Below are 12,654 nucleotides of genomic sequence, written 5' to 3' on the forward strand. Positions count from 1 at the left end.
GATGATGCACTGTTTCGAGTGGCAAATCACAAGGACAAGGCAGAGAAATAAGATACTATATATATCTTTAAAACTAGCAATAAACCAGGCAGACGTAAAGAGTATAGAGCATGAAAGAGATGAATCCACCCGAGCGCCTTGGACGCCAGCAGTCCAGAAAAAGATTAGGTACAAGGTTATAACAACAACCAGAGAGGAGGGAAATATTAAAAGGCCAGCGTACTTTCGCACGCAGACAAAATCGTAATTCAAAACAAAGCAATTGCTCCCTTCCTTATGCGTGCATTAGATTCATACCAATCGAAACAACGAGACTTGTCGACTTTTCAAGCTTTGCCTTTTGTGTTGATTTTTTTTTTTTACAGCATCACCAGTCCTGCAAAGGCCACCACGACGGCGAAAGCGCTGCTCCCGCCCAAGATGCTGGGGGTTTCGACTCTACCACCCGCGTTCTTCGATGAACCGCTGGAGGAACCACTGGAAGACCCGCTGGACGACCCGCTGGAACCGCATTGTTGAATAAAGTTGTTTGAATAGCAGTCGTCGGCCGGCTGCGGCGCCGTACCGCCGCCCTGGTTTGTACCAGACTGGCCGGGCCCGATACCGCTACCACCGGGGACCGAAGGGATTTGGCTGCCGGTTGCTGACGCGTCGGCGCTCTTGTCGGCACCTTTGTTCATGTCCAGACCCGTGGCCTGGAACGATGACAGGATGCCGTTCTTGTCACTGTCAACGACGGTGTCGTTGGTACCCTTGGGGCTGTTGTAATAGTACGTCTTGCCCTTGTTGGTGCCGACGCCATTGCTGCCATCCCAGCACTTAATCTCGACCTCGGAAACCATGGCGTAGTAGTAGCCCGGGTTCTTCAAGTCTGGATGGTTAACCCAGTCAATGGAACCGCCGGCCCAATCGACTGTGCCCTTGGGGTTGGTATCTGCACCTCCTGGCCAGATGGAGAACTGAACGCGCGACGGTGTTTGAGGGAAGTCCCACTGCTGGGCGGTAGCGTTCCACGTTTCCGACCTCTTCTTTGTACGACCCTTCTTGCCGTCAACCAACCACGTGATCTCGTCGGGGGTCCAATTGATTTCAAACTCGTGGAAGTTGTCAAACGTGTTTGAAGTCCCCGTGATGTTGCCAGACTGGTCGTACTTGGGTATTCCCTGGAAGTAGTAGTTGGTCTGGGTTGTCTCCAGGTCGACACCAACCCATTCGTAGTCGATCTCGTCCTTGACATCGCTGAAGAGGATGAAAGCAGTGACGACGCCGCGGCCTCGGCTAGTCTTCATCTTCGCCTTGACATTGCCGTACCACATGTAATGTGTCGACGACAGGACGGTGCCGACGGAGCGTGGTGGCATCGTCAAGAGTATATTTCCATTGGAGAAGAGGGGCTCGCCCGTGACGGCCCAGTCGGCCTTGCTTGCGTCACCAAGGTACTCGCCGACATCCTGAATATTGTCCTTGGAGTTGAAGGTGTACTTTTTGCTCTGACACGTCGGCTCGGGCACGCACGAGTCGAGAGAAAAGGACATGCGCGGATCGCAACCGCCAAGGCAGAATGCTCCGGTTCCACAGTCGCCGTAGACTGTGTGACGTGGGAAATATGAGGTTAGCCATGTCCTTTTTTTTCTTTTTCTCATTCTTGTTTACTTTTTGACCTGTCAACCCTTATCACCTGGTGGCTGGGCTAATGCATGATAGACTGTTTGTGTGCCGTGACTACCGAAGCAGTGCAACCAACCACCACCAAAGCGCGGTGACGTGCAGGGAGGACAGGACAGATCCAAGAGAGCAGACTTACGACCACAGCAAGGTGCTTCCTTTGGACAATGCTTATCGAGTGAGCACTTGAGACTATCGGCAGCAAGTATGGATTGAGCGCCCAGCAAGGCAGCAGCGCCTATTGACAGAATTGCCGACTTCATTATGATGGTTGTGGTGGGATTATGTACTGGTAGCGAGCGTTATCTCCTTCGTCTTTCACCCCGGACAGAGGGCAAGAAGTGGTAGGAAGACTCGAGTGAAAGAAGGGATGGTTGGAGTCGGTCCCTCAATGGAAACTGAGAAGTTGTAACTCGGGTGCTGGGTAAAAAGAATTATGCGGTATGGTTTTTTTTTTTTTTTTTTTTTTTTTTTTTTTTTTTTTTTGCTGGGCCTGAAACAGCAGAAGGTAAACAATTCGTCTTTGGAATGCCGAGACAATGAAGGTGGTAAAAAGTCTGCCTGGAACAGTCTTAGAAAACCACCCAACCTTGTATTATGTTTTGTTTTGTCTTGCCCGCCTTGTTTGTTGTTGTATAGATAGGGTAGTCTCGTGCAGGAAACGGGTCTGCACCACTGGCAGTTCGACGAAACCCCCTTCGTTGCTTGGCTTGTATCTCCGGAAAGCGAGCGAGCGTATAAATATGTTTGATTAAGCAGATCCTCGAAAAGAATCCTTTCGGTGATTATGAGGTTGATAACGAGTGTGTGCACCGTGTTGGTGTGATTTGTGAGCGAGTGGCGGCCGGGAGTATGGCCGAGAGTAAAGAACTAACTAGCGAGAAAGCAAAGCCGCGACCGTTTGATGGAACCAAAATCGGTTCAAACGGCTCATCAATTACCGTATCAAGTTAATACGAAAAAATTGCAACAAGCCATCAAAGGCGTGCGTGATGTGTGACTTTGCTTTGTTGGCGTGACTCCCGACAAAAGTTGGCAATTCCTTTCACGCTGTGTCTGACTGAACGAAAGGCGGCCTGAACGATGGATGCGAGGGGAAAGGGGAAGGGATAAAAAAAAAAGAATCCCCTGATTTCTACGGGAATCCAATGGGCATGGGCATAAATTCCTACATTATCCCGCCCGTCCCTTACTGACTCCCCAATAAGATTGATGGAGGGCGGTCCACGGAGATCCACACCTCATTGCTTGGTAAGGTAGGTGGTAATTACCGCGGTACTGTACCATAGTAGACTAAGGTAACTGAGACTGACTGCCGCTGGCTGCCCAGGGTTGAGTACATATGATACTACTGTACAGTACAGTGCCTGGCTAAACGGGACCTCCGCGACCACGAGGGGCCGCCACCGTGACAGTGGCCTTGTTGCTTTTAGAACGTGGTAGCTCGTCCACATCCGGCCGAGTCTTGACGATCTTACTGTACAGTAATTAATTAAATTGGTTTCCCAGAACCATCCTTCGCGTCACATTGTTGCTAAATTTTTATTGTGTATAAAGATAATTGTGAATAAAGATAGAGTTGAAGGTTTGAATTCGTCATATACCTTAAATCGCTAACTAGCCTGATGGAGAATTGAGTTAAAAATCATGTTCGTCGATCGTACGTACTCCGTAGTAGTATCCCCGACCGAACGACCCTATGAACCCTGATTCAGCAACTTAAAGTTTGGTCGGCAATTTTGCCTCTGAACTTTTTTTGCTCTGTGCAAACTTGACAGATATCTGGGGCGTTGGGCAGGCGAAAGAAATGTTGCTGTGCGCGTGTCAGTTTCCGACAAGGTTAAGACACGCACCCTACCCGCCTCCACAAAAGTTACTTCGGCCCTTTGCTTGTGACCCCATCGTTTGCGCTAGATGCATATCGTTATAAAAGTAATGTCACTAGGTACCCGACCATAGCAGGCCAAGTCTTTGTACCTGTACCCATAGCTGACAGCTGCCAACTACCGAGAAGCTCGTACTCTGCAGCTGAGGGTGGAGTTGAACCTGGTGGGGCAGTAAATACGAGCTTGTTTCTCTCCAGGTGCTCATGATTGTTAGTCAGACATTCCTCGTATCCTCGAGAAGGAATCAAGCATGCCAAGTTCCAAGTTTACTATGCTTATTATGGTACCTACCTTAGGTGATAAATGAAACACCAGAAATTCCATCTTCGACCTTCACAACCAGCTGCATTCGACTTCATTCGTGTGTTGAGGCTCAATCATAAATTCTCGTATCCTAAAGAGTCTACCTTGCTGTTCCATCAATGCTCCCTTTCCATTATTATTGGCAGTATCTTGATACGTGATCCTTACCGCAATGTCCAAGACCTTCTTGTTTCTTCTCCCCTCGTGTTCCTCCAACCTAGCTGTCATTACCATGTAGGGTATGGCCAGCTGTCTTCACACAACAAAATGACAAGACAGACACGCAAGGAGATTTTCTTGTATCATCACACGAAACCAGTTGTCGCGTCCCCATGGACCGAACCCCTAACCTCATTGACATGGCCCGCAAACGCCGCCCACAGATACAACCTCAGGATTGAAGACACACTACACTATCTCTTTCCTTGTCTGTCGATCTTCTGTTGGCCAACACTTTCACCCAACAAACACAGTGCCTGCCAGCCTTCCAAAGATGCATGATAGTTATCAGGCCACCTGTGTGCGCCATCAATCGCTTCTCGACGCCCATGACCGACTGTGAAATCAACAAAAGTAAAAATAAACCAGGATGGGTCCTGAAGAAACTCCGCACCAACGCTTTGTAGTTAAATAACAAAGTACGTGAGGCCGTTATCATAGAAGTGAAGTAACCAAGTCTTGCGCGACTGATACGCAAAGACCCTGGGAACAAGACTAGTCCGAAAGACTAATCGATAAGTAATTTTCAAGAAAACCGACCCAGAAAGATTCAAAGTTTTGCCCAGGACCATTGATCCAAATCAAGGCAAAAAATCGAATGCGGAAGCAAGCTCATATCGTGAGATATCATGACCAAGCTTATATCTAGGAGCGCAGTATAAAAAAATGTGAAACTGAAAAAAAAAGCATGGCGATAGTGCCGGGTATCGCTAGTATTAGAACGACAGTGTCGACCATAATGGCAAATATCTCATCCAGGCGACGCCAAACTCCGAGTCGCTAGGGGTGATGATGTATCTGCCGTACGCAGTGTGACTCTTTGCCATAGCTGACTGAACCAGATCCGAAAGGGACACTGGCTGGCAATAGTCTAGAACTACCAGGAACAAGCTTATCTCGACTTGCCCGAGTTAGGGAACAGTTCTAGTCATAGGTCAGCTTGGTTCAATTTCAGAAGTGCTCGGGAGGGTGAGAGCAGTTGAGCCATTGCAGAAACGTCTTTTGGCCAACTCCACGTACCGGGAAAGTGTTCCTTGGCGTACTGCTCACAAGCCTGGGAGGGTGGAAAGGAAGAAGTAAGCCACTGTCCAATTTTACTGTCTAACCGCAATTGAAGAGGCTGAATGCTGAGTAAGAAGTCGGCTCGTGTTGGATCTACTCACCTTGGCAGGCTTGCCAACCTTCTGGCCAATCGTCTTCCACTTGTTCGACTCGTATTCTTTGATCGCGTTCAGCAGATCTTGGCTCTGCGGGTAGCAAATGACGGCGAGTAAGTTTTAAGTTATTCCATTGGTTCTAGACGGTGTCATTGCATAATCCATCCAATTGATAGTGCCGAACCGCAGGACGGGAACCACACTTCAAAGATGCGATGGAGACTTGACAAGTGCAAGGGAAAGTATGCGGGGGTACCGGGATGCTATGTTCAGTACGTACCTCGTTCTCTGCGAATTCTGCGTAGTGCATATCCTAAAAGTCAAGCGAGTCAGTACCGAAAGCAAGCGCCAAGATGCGATCGAGTTGACACAAGCCACTACGAACCTTGTACCAATGCTTCTTCACACTCCCTTCGGTGCGCTGTGGAAAGGACTGCGTATTCGAACCTTGTCAGCAAGTTTCTAGTCTCCCGGGTCGATCAAGCAGCAAAATCATTGCTTGTGTTCAAATATTCCCGGTGCATTTTGCCCAACACCCCCGCGCCACATTCGACAGGACGAACCTTTGCAATTTCTGCCCAACTAAGTCCCTGGTCTCTCATCTGCTTCAACATGTGCTCTTCGGCCGCCGTCCAGGGTGTATTGGTTCGGCTCTTCTTGGCAGGCGGAGGCTGCGGGGCAGCATTTGCCTCGTCGGCAGGTGGTGGCTTGATGGCCGTTGCAGTGGGCGCAGGCGGGGCCGAGATTGCCGAAGTGGAAACTGCGGGTGATTGCGGCGGTGCCCCTGTGGCCGGCGCATTGGACATAGTAGCGCCGGCAGCGGGGGCCGCAGCCGTGACGGCCTTCGACGAGGGGGCAGGTCGCTTTCGCTGACGAGGAGTCGGAGCCGGAGCTGGAGCAGGCGTCGGAGTCACCTGCTGTTGTTGCTGCTGGGGCGCGGGGGGCTGTTGCTGCTGGGGTTGCGCCTGTGGCTGCTGCTGCTGTTGAACCGCCTGAGGCGACTGTTGGACAGCGTTACCATGCTGCTGGATATGCTGCTGCGGCGACTGGTGGGGCTGAGGCTGTGCGTGCTGTTGCTGGTGTGGGTGTTGACCCTGAAGCATAGAGGGATGCTGACCATGCTGCGCCTGATGTTGTTGCTGCTGCTGCTGTTGGGCAACATTCATCGGTGGCTGTGCCGCGCCGGGGTGGTGCTGTTGAGGCGGCTGCTGCTGCTGCTGAGGCTGCTGTGATGGGGCTGTGGTATAGCGGTAGTCCATCTGCTGGTCATTTCGACGTGACATGTCTGCCTGGGGGTAGCCAGGGTGGCCTTGAGGGCTATACCAAGGGTTGTTAGCAAATGGTGATTGGTTATGGGCCTGCATTGGTTGAATGGTGCCGGGTATATTTGGAATATGCGATGGGTGTTGGGGAGCTCCCCATGGCTGCGACTGCTGCTGCTGCTGCGGTGGCGGCTGCACAACTTCGGCTGCCCTGCTCATCTTGGGCTTGGGCATTGGGGCGACAGCTTGGGTGGTGCGCGCGCGCAAGGCGGGACAAGTAAGGTACGTATCCCGACGGTTATGAAAGGCCCTGGCAACACCTCAGGCTGGTAAAGAGACCCGGGTAGGGATGAAATCGAGACGGCCAGGTGCTTGGCACGATGCGACGCGACCACGTAGCCGCGGTTTGTCGCTAGGCACGGCGCGGGAATCAGGGAAAGACAAGGCAACAGCGAAAACACGAGGCAACCAGCGGCGGGCAAGCAGGTGACAAAGAAGCCTTCGTATTCGGTTGGCACCGATGAACCGTATCGGAGGGGTCGGAAAGTAGACTCGACCGTTGGCCAACCGCGAAACCACTGCAAGGCGATGGACCCGAGCTACGGGGGGGGGCAGGACGTGATGTCCTGCCACTGACCGCAATCAGCCTGCTTGGGCGGGAAAGTGGTGCGACCTGTCACGTATATGAGGGGTGCAACGGCTCGCTCGAACAAGTAGGGCAGGCAGATAGATTCGCTGGCTTGCTTGCTGGCTTAATTATCTGTCGCCTGCTCGTTCGGTCGATCGGTCTGACGGTCGGGTCTCGGATATGGGTACGTCAAAGCTTGAGGCGGCGCGCGCGGAACGGGGAGACTTGTGAACGAACCGAACCCACAACAGGCTCCGGGGAGGGTGGAATTGGAAGGGATGCAAGCTCGGGATTTGGTGGATGGGACTGGAGTAAGAGAGTACATGGGTACAAATAGAAGAGGGAAATGGGACTTAGGGTGAGAAGGGTGTGGGCGCACGGTGGGCAGCAGGCGGCAGGAGATAGATAGCACAAGTAACGACTGTCAAATGTGATAGGGCGCGGGCACGGTGCTGCTGGCTGCATTGGGGGAGGGGGGAACGGGCGCCTTTGGTCTGGGGTCGCGCGGGCGGCTGGGGGTTGTTGGCAAAATAGGTACTGTAGAGCGCGTGCAGCTTTTTTTGGCAGGTACAAGGAGGGGAGCAGATGCGGAGGTACCGGACCGCCCATGCAACTTCTTTGGCGAGGTACAAACAACTACGTGCAAGATTGGCTGACGTTTGAAGGAAAGTGTAGACAACTTACTGCACGTCATTCAAGTTCTGATTGGTGTGACCGGCAGAATTGCCCGAGTAAATGTACTCTGGCACGGGCCCAACCTCCCATTGCTGCATTTTTTTTTTCTTGTTCGGCTGCTCCCAAGAGCTGAATGAAAGCTGGATGCCTGTCTGGTTGGGAGAATGGAATGGGAAAAGAGGTAGGTTAGGTAGGTAAGGTAGATTTGCGAGGTACAGACGGTACTTTAGAAAGGCTGGGCTGAAGTAGCGTCCAATCCAACCTGGGTTGGTGCGGGCTGGGGCGGCCTTGTCGGAAGCGACGTTGGTGTACCTTTTGGATCCGCGATAAGAAAGTTGTCAGCTAATAAATGACGCGTCCTCAGGATTTTAACACTGGCAAATTGACTACAAAACTAGCTCATGTGCGCGCATAAGGTAGCTTGTCGACAACCCAAAAATTGAGCAGAAAAAAATGGCGGAGGATTGGAGAAACCGATCCCCAAGAAGAAAAAAACAATACAAGGAGTGCAAAAGCCTGCAGAAGAAAGTGACGACAAACAGGGAGGGGGGGAAAATTCTTTCAATTGATCGCTTGTTTGTTGTTTGCTTGCCCGGCCCAATTCGCGGCCTTCCTTCCTCTTCCCTATCCGCCCGCCCATTGTCACGTCGCGCGGGCGCGTTGGGTTACTGCAACTTTCATGTTTGCGGGGTGGTGGGGCGGGGGGAGGTTGGTGGTGCAAGGCAGACACAGGTAGGGGGGTGACAAGACCGCGAAAGTCAACCACCAGCCAATTTTTGAAGGAGAACTCGCTGGAAAGGGTAAAGACAAGGATGGAAAAGAGACGAAATCGGATAGGCGGTTGTTTGTGCTTGTGTCAAGTCAAAAGTGTTCCCAGCTAGCCAACAAGGTATGTACCGGTATTTCTGGTAAATAAGGATGGGTTTACAAATAGGGAGGAATTGAACATTATGCCCAAAGACAGAAAAGTAAATCGATTGACGTACAGTATGTGCGTCAAGCAACTCGGGATCGGGAGCGAATGGGGTGAAAAAAAAGTGCAAATCTTATGATCAAAATAGGGAGGAGTGACAAAAAAAGGAAATGGACTAAAATAATAACAAAAACAAAAAGGATGATCGTCGACTTACCAGTTGCCCTAAGTAAAAGATGAACTATTACCAGAGAGTAAGAAATATAGGTACTTCGTACGGAGTATAACTTCGCGATATGCCTTTCAAGGTAAAAATAGGTTAAAAAGGGTCGCGACAAGGATGGGGGTAAAATAAAAACGGGGAGTGATTATTCCGTATGTGGACTGGACAGATCGGCGCGAGCGCGTAAAGATGAGATATTGCTTGGATGACTTTCGGGCATCCGCAGGGAGCAGGCAGCACACTTGTTGGCGCGAGAAAAGTGAAAGTGTGAGAAAAGGTACGAAGTAAGGTACTTGAGACGCGACGGGGCGGGTGACTTTACGTTTGTTTTGGTTTGTGGGATGATGGATGGAGGCTGGATGGGGCGGAGATTTGCCGTTGAGGAAAGTGGGGGGGTAAAAACCTTGTCGATCACAGTGACGAGATGGCTGGGGGTAGATTGGTTGCTCGGTACAGTATAGGTCTAGTCGCTATTCTCCTCACTTGAAGACCGGCATTTACGAAGTGCCTTGCTAACTCTGTGGTTTGATAAGTTTGTAAGGCCTTTATGCTCACCTACATCAAGACTGCAAAGTTTTTAAATTCAAATTGATGCATAACAAACACGCTCGGGATCTCTTAAATGCACCGATACTACCAGCAGTCCGAGCTACCATTTCAAGAATGTACAATACACAGTAGGAGCCTTAAAATAATCGCACAGATAAGACAGACATTATGACATGTAAGGTACCTATAGTTGGATAGGGCTCAGCACTGGATCCACCCGTACGATTTCCTTGTGGGCTTGAGTGGTGCACGTACCACACCATCCAAGGTACTTCGTCGTGGAGTCGCCCAAAAGTCACACGTGAGTGGAACGTCATCCAGTCCAAAAATCACCTTGTTCATAATGACTGTAATTGTAAAAACGTACCCACGACTACCAAGTCCAAGATACAGTGGAAGTGACTTTTGAAATCCTGGGTTTGCGGTTTAGTGTTTATACTTTGGGCTGGCAAGCATTCCAACTATATCGCAATATTGTAGTTTAAATGATGTGAAAATCACTTGCCTCTTTTCTACATTCTATATTTTGTTTCTTTTTCGCTCCTTTGACTGCAGCTATCCGGTTTTCGGTGCAACAAGACTGTTTCGGCGTGGTGATATTCTATCTTGTTTGTTTTTGTACGACGCAAACTGGCTTGGACCGAGACAGTGTCGCCTCGTAGCTCCCCCAGCAACGGCTTCTCCGAGCCCACATTGCGAACGGAAATGGGCGCGCGGCTTGTGCCGCCAACGGCTAGGTAGGTACCTATAAAGCAATACCGCGCTCCAAGAGATGGTAGGAATTCTTGCGGGAAGTGGCGTTCGGGAGGAGCTTTCGACAGCCTGCCTTAACTGCCTAACAACCCTAGCACAGAAGTTCAAAGCAAAGACCACCAAAGTAGTGACACATGCTTTAGCGACGTATTGTAGACATAATGCTTGGTGCGATGTAAAGTTGCCAGCGAGCATTTGTTCAGTCCACTTGCATGGAGTTACTAGAGACCCTTGTTTTCATTGTTAACCAGGTTTAATGCCCTGGGCAGATCCACGCTCTGTTTGGCCCTCATCCTTATTTACAATTCTAGGGACATGCCTTGAATACAAACTAGTAAACAGGGTTGCTTGGGATGGCTTGAGGGGGCTAATGGCGATGTAGCCTTGGCTTGCTTTTATCTTCAACCCTAAGAAGCGAAATTGAAGGCTACCTTGACGTCATCAGAAAAAAATCAGCTAAGATGCCTCGGAACCCAGACTGCAAGAGAAACCCATTTCATGGTGCAATTCTTCATTCATAACTACCTATGGTATGTTAATTCGTAGGTCAACAAACCTCCACACCTATCAATCAATCACAGCCTCGATGGTACCAACGATATGGGATTATACCTGATAATCCAGTTGGACGACCAGCCGAGTTTGACGTGGGCTAGAATCTCTTAAGAGGCGCCACAACGACCTCCGATCTTCTTCGGAGCTTTCTGAAAACTCCGATCAAGCCGTCCAGAGCATTGCCATGGTGGGCCCCAGCCCCTTTCATCAGCTCGGGTTATATGCTCTCCGACCAAGAGACCCACGGTGGCTCGAGAGTAGAGTAGCCCGCAAAAGAGATGTGCATACTACGCGCACTAGGTTCCAAAATGATTAGGAACCTTTAGTAAGATGAAGGAGATTGACTTGGTGGATATTTGATGCCATCGTGTACGGACAATTTTGCGGGGTGAAGAAGGAGGGAGGTGTGTGCATTGACGGCAAAGGAATTAATGATCTGGGGTTCTTGTGGGGGAGCAACCCTCGATCTGCGGGAGCCGTGGTCGGGCTCCCAAGAAACCGTGATGAAAGGGTTCGAGTCTTTCAGTGCGTGACAGGCATCAATGGGCCGTGCGGACAGGGGAGTTAACGTTTGTTTCTTGGCATAGGTTACAAGGTGTTTACAACGCACAATGATGTGGTGGTGTGCATCATTGAAATAGCCCTATGCATTGGAAGACGGCATTATAGGTCTGGAGTTACAGAAATAATCATTCATCTGATATCAAAGATGGTTGCGGAGATGTGAAATAAGGGCACAAAGGAATAGCTTGTAGCTTGGAGCCGATGGACCAGGCTGCGACAAGCTGCATGATTTGAGGGTGGAAACCAAATCCTGCGCATCTATCTTTGCTTCTTTTTACAACCCGCGGTTTTTTTTTCTTTCTTTCTTTAACTCCGGCGCGTCGAGATCTTGGTTAAATTGAGGTGGCGTTTGTTGCATTACGATACCGCAATACGTTAGTCCGGCTTGGAGGCCAATGCATTGTAAACCGCGCCCAACAGAAATACAAGATATGCGCCACGATAGCATTATAAGATTGTCATTCAGGACTTCAGATGGCAAATCATTGAGCAGACACAAGTCCCATCTAGCCCACAGCCCCAGGCCGCGTATTTGCGGTTATAGGGTATGGTAATCCATAATCGGTAACTAAGCGGTCACTACCATCTGACCCCTACCTTACCCATCTTCATCAACCCAAGGATGCATCAAACCCACAAATCAGGCCTTCTTCATATCAACCTCCGCACATGCAGTACTTGAAAGAAAAAAAGTATCGTCCGTTGTCCATGTTGCTGATTCAATCGTCTAAACATTTCCCCGTTGTTTTATTTTCCCCCCTTCTTCCCTTCCCGCACCAAACCGAACAATGGCGGTTGTTTTTTAAAAGGAGACGAAGATCAGGAAATGCCAAGTTTTATGCCATTGGTCGCATTTCGTACACCAGAAAGTCCGTCCAATTCAAGTAGCTTGTTTTAATTGCCCTCCAATCGAAGCATACTTACAGCGTTAGAGTTACATTATACGACATTGTAGGGGGGACGTAGGGGGAAAACAATCACGCGCTGAGCTGATCCAAGATCCGGGCGTACGGCCAGATTTCCCAGGGGTGAAACTCGAGGTGCGTTTGAGGCTCTGCGAGTGACCAGACCATTAACGTCAGCGCACCACACTCGACATGGGTGATGCAAAACTGCAGACGCGGTTTAATATGTTGGGAAGCGGGGATACCCTCAGTTGGTGCGTGATGTTCTGACTTTTTTTTCCCCTTCTTTTTTCTATGGCAAGGGTTGGTTTTTACTTCTACGACAAGCCCAAATTGAGCCAAATTTAGCCAAATTCACACCATCTATCAATCATATCCTTGCAACTACTGCAAGGGA

The 12,654-nt window shown here is 50.0% G+C and overlaps 3 protein-coding genes across 3 annotated transcripts; 1 reads left to right on the forward strand and 2 right to left on the reverse strand.

The window, feature by feature from the left end:
* Nucleotides 1–40: 40 nt before the first annotated feature.
* Nucleotides 41–2,180, reverse strand: PgNI_08103 (uncharacterized protein). Its single transcript, XM_031128103.1, has 2 exons — nt 1,805–2,180; nt 41–1,588 (listed from the first exon to the last, which is right to left on the reverse strand). The coding sequence occupies exons 1-2, from the start codon at nt 1,926–1,928 to the stop codon at nt 360–362; spliced, it is 1,353 nt and encodes a 450-aa protein (XP_030978972.1). The 5' UTR covers nt 1,929–2,180; the 3' UTR covers nt 41–359.
* A 1,743-nt stretch (nt 2,181–3,923) lies between these two features.
* On the reverse strand, nt 3,924–7,580 carry PgNI_08104 (uncharacterized protein). Its single transcript, XM_031128104.1, has 6 exons — nt 5,794–7,580; nt 5,616–5,663; nt 5,511–5,543; nt 5,237–5,320; nt 5,094–5,127; nt 3,924–4,997 (listed from the first exon to the last, which is right to left on the reverse strand). The coding sequence occupies exons 1-6, from the start codon at nt 6,724–6,726 to the stop codon at nt 4,966–4,968; spliced, it is 1,164 nt and encodes a 387-aa protein (XP_030978968.1). The 5' UTR covers nt 6,727–7,580; the 3' UTR covers nt 3,924–4,965.
* Nucleotides 7,581–9,648: 2,068 nt separating this feature from the next.
* On the forward strand, nt 9,649–10,217 carry PgNI_08105 (uncharacterized protein; the record flags this gene model as incomplete). Its single annotated transcript, XM_031128105.1, is given in 3 exon segments — nt 9,649–9,660; nt 9,671–9,781; nt 10,143–10,217. The coding sequence occupies 3 exon segments, from the start codon at nt 9,649–9,651 to the stop codon at nt 10,215–10,217; spliced, it is 198 nt and encodes a 65-aa protein (XP_030978969.1).
* Nucleotides 10,218–12,654: the final 2,437 nt, after the last annotated feature.

The sequence above is a fragment of the Pyricularia grisea genome (genome assembly GCF_004355905.1).
Source record: "Pyricularia grisea strain NI907 chromosome V map unlocalized Pyricularia_grisea_NI907_Scaffold_6, whole genome shotgun sequence".
In the NCBI taxonomy this organism is placed as follows: domain Eukaryota; kingdom Fungi; phylum Ascomycota; class Sordariomycetes; order Magnaporthales; family Pyriculariaceae; genus Pyricularia; species Pyricularia grisea.

Excerpts from the sequence above, each read along its gene's own strand:
- PgNI_08103 (XM_031128103.1), bottom strand. The coding sequence starts at position 1,928 with ATGAAGTCGGCAATTCTGTCAATAGGCGCTGCTGCCTTGCTGGGCGCT. Across the intron at positions 1,589-1,804 it reads GGAAGCACCTTGCTGTGGTC|TCTACGGCGACTGTGGAACC; the intron begins GTAAGTCTGCTC and ends CACGTCACACAG.
- PgNI_08104 (XM_031128104.1), bottom strand. The coding sequence starts at position 6,726 with ATGCCCAAGCCCAAGATGAGCAGGGCAGCCGAAGTTGTGCAGCCGCCA. Across the intron at positions 5,544-5,615 it reads TGAAGAAGCATTGGTACAAG|GATATGCACTACGCAGAATT; the intron begins GTTCGTAGTGGC and ends CTTGACTTTTAG. Across the intron at positions 4,998-5,093 it reads CGCCAAGGAACACTTTCCCG|AACTGTTCCCTAACTCGGGC; the intron begins GTACGTGGAGTT and ends ACCTATGACTAG.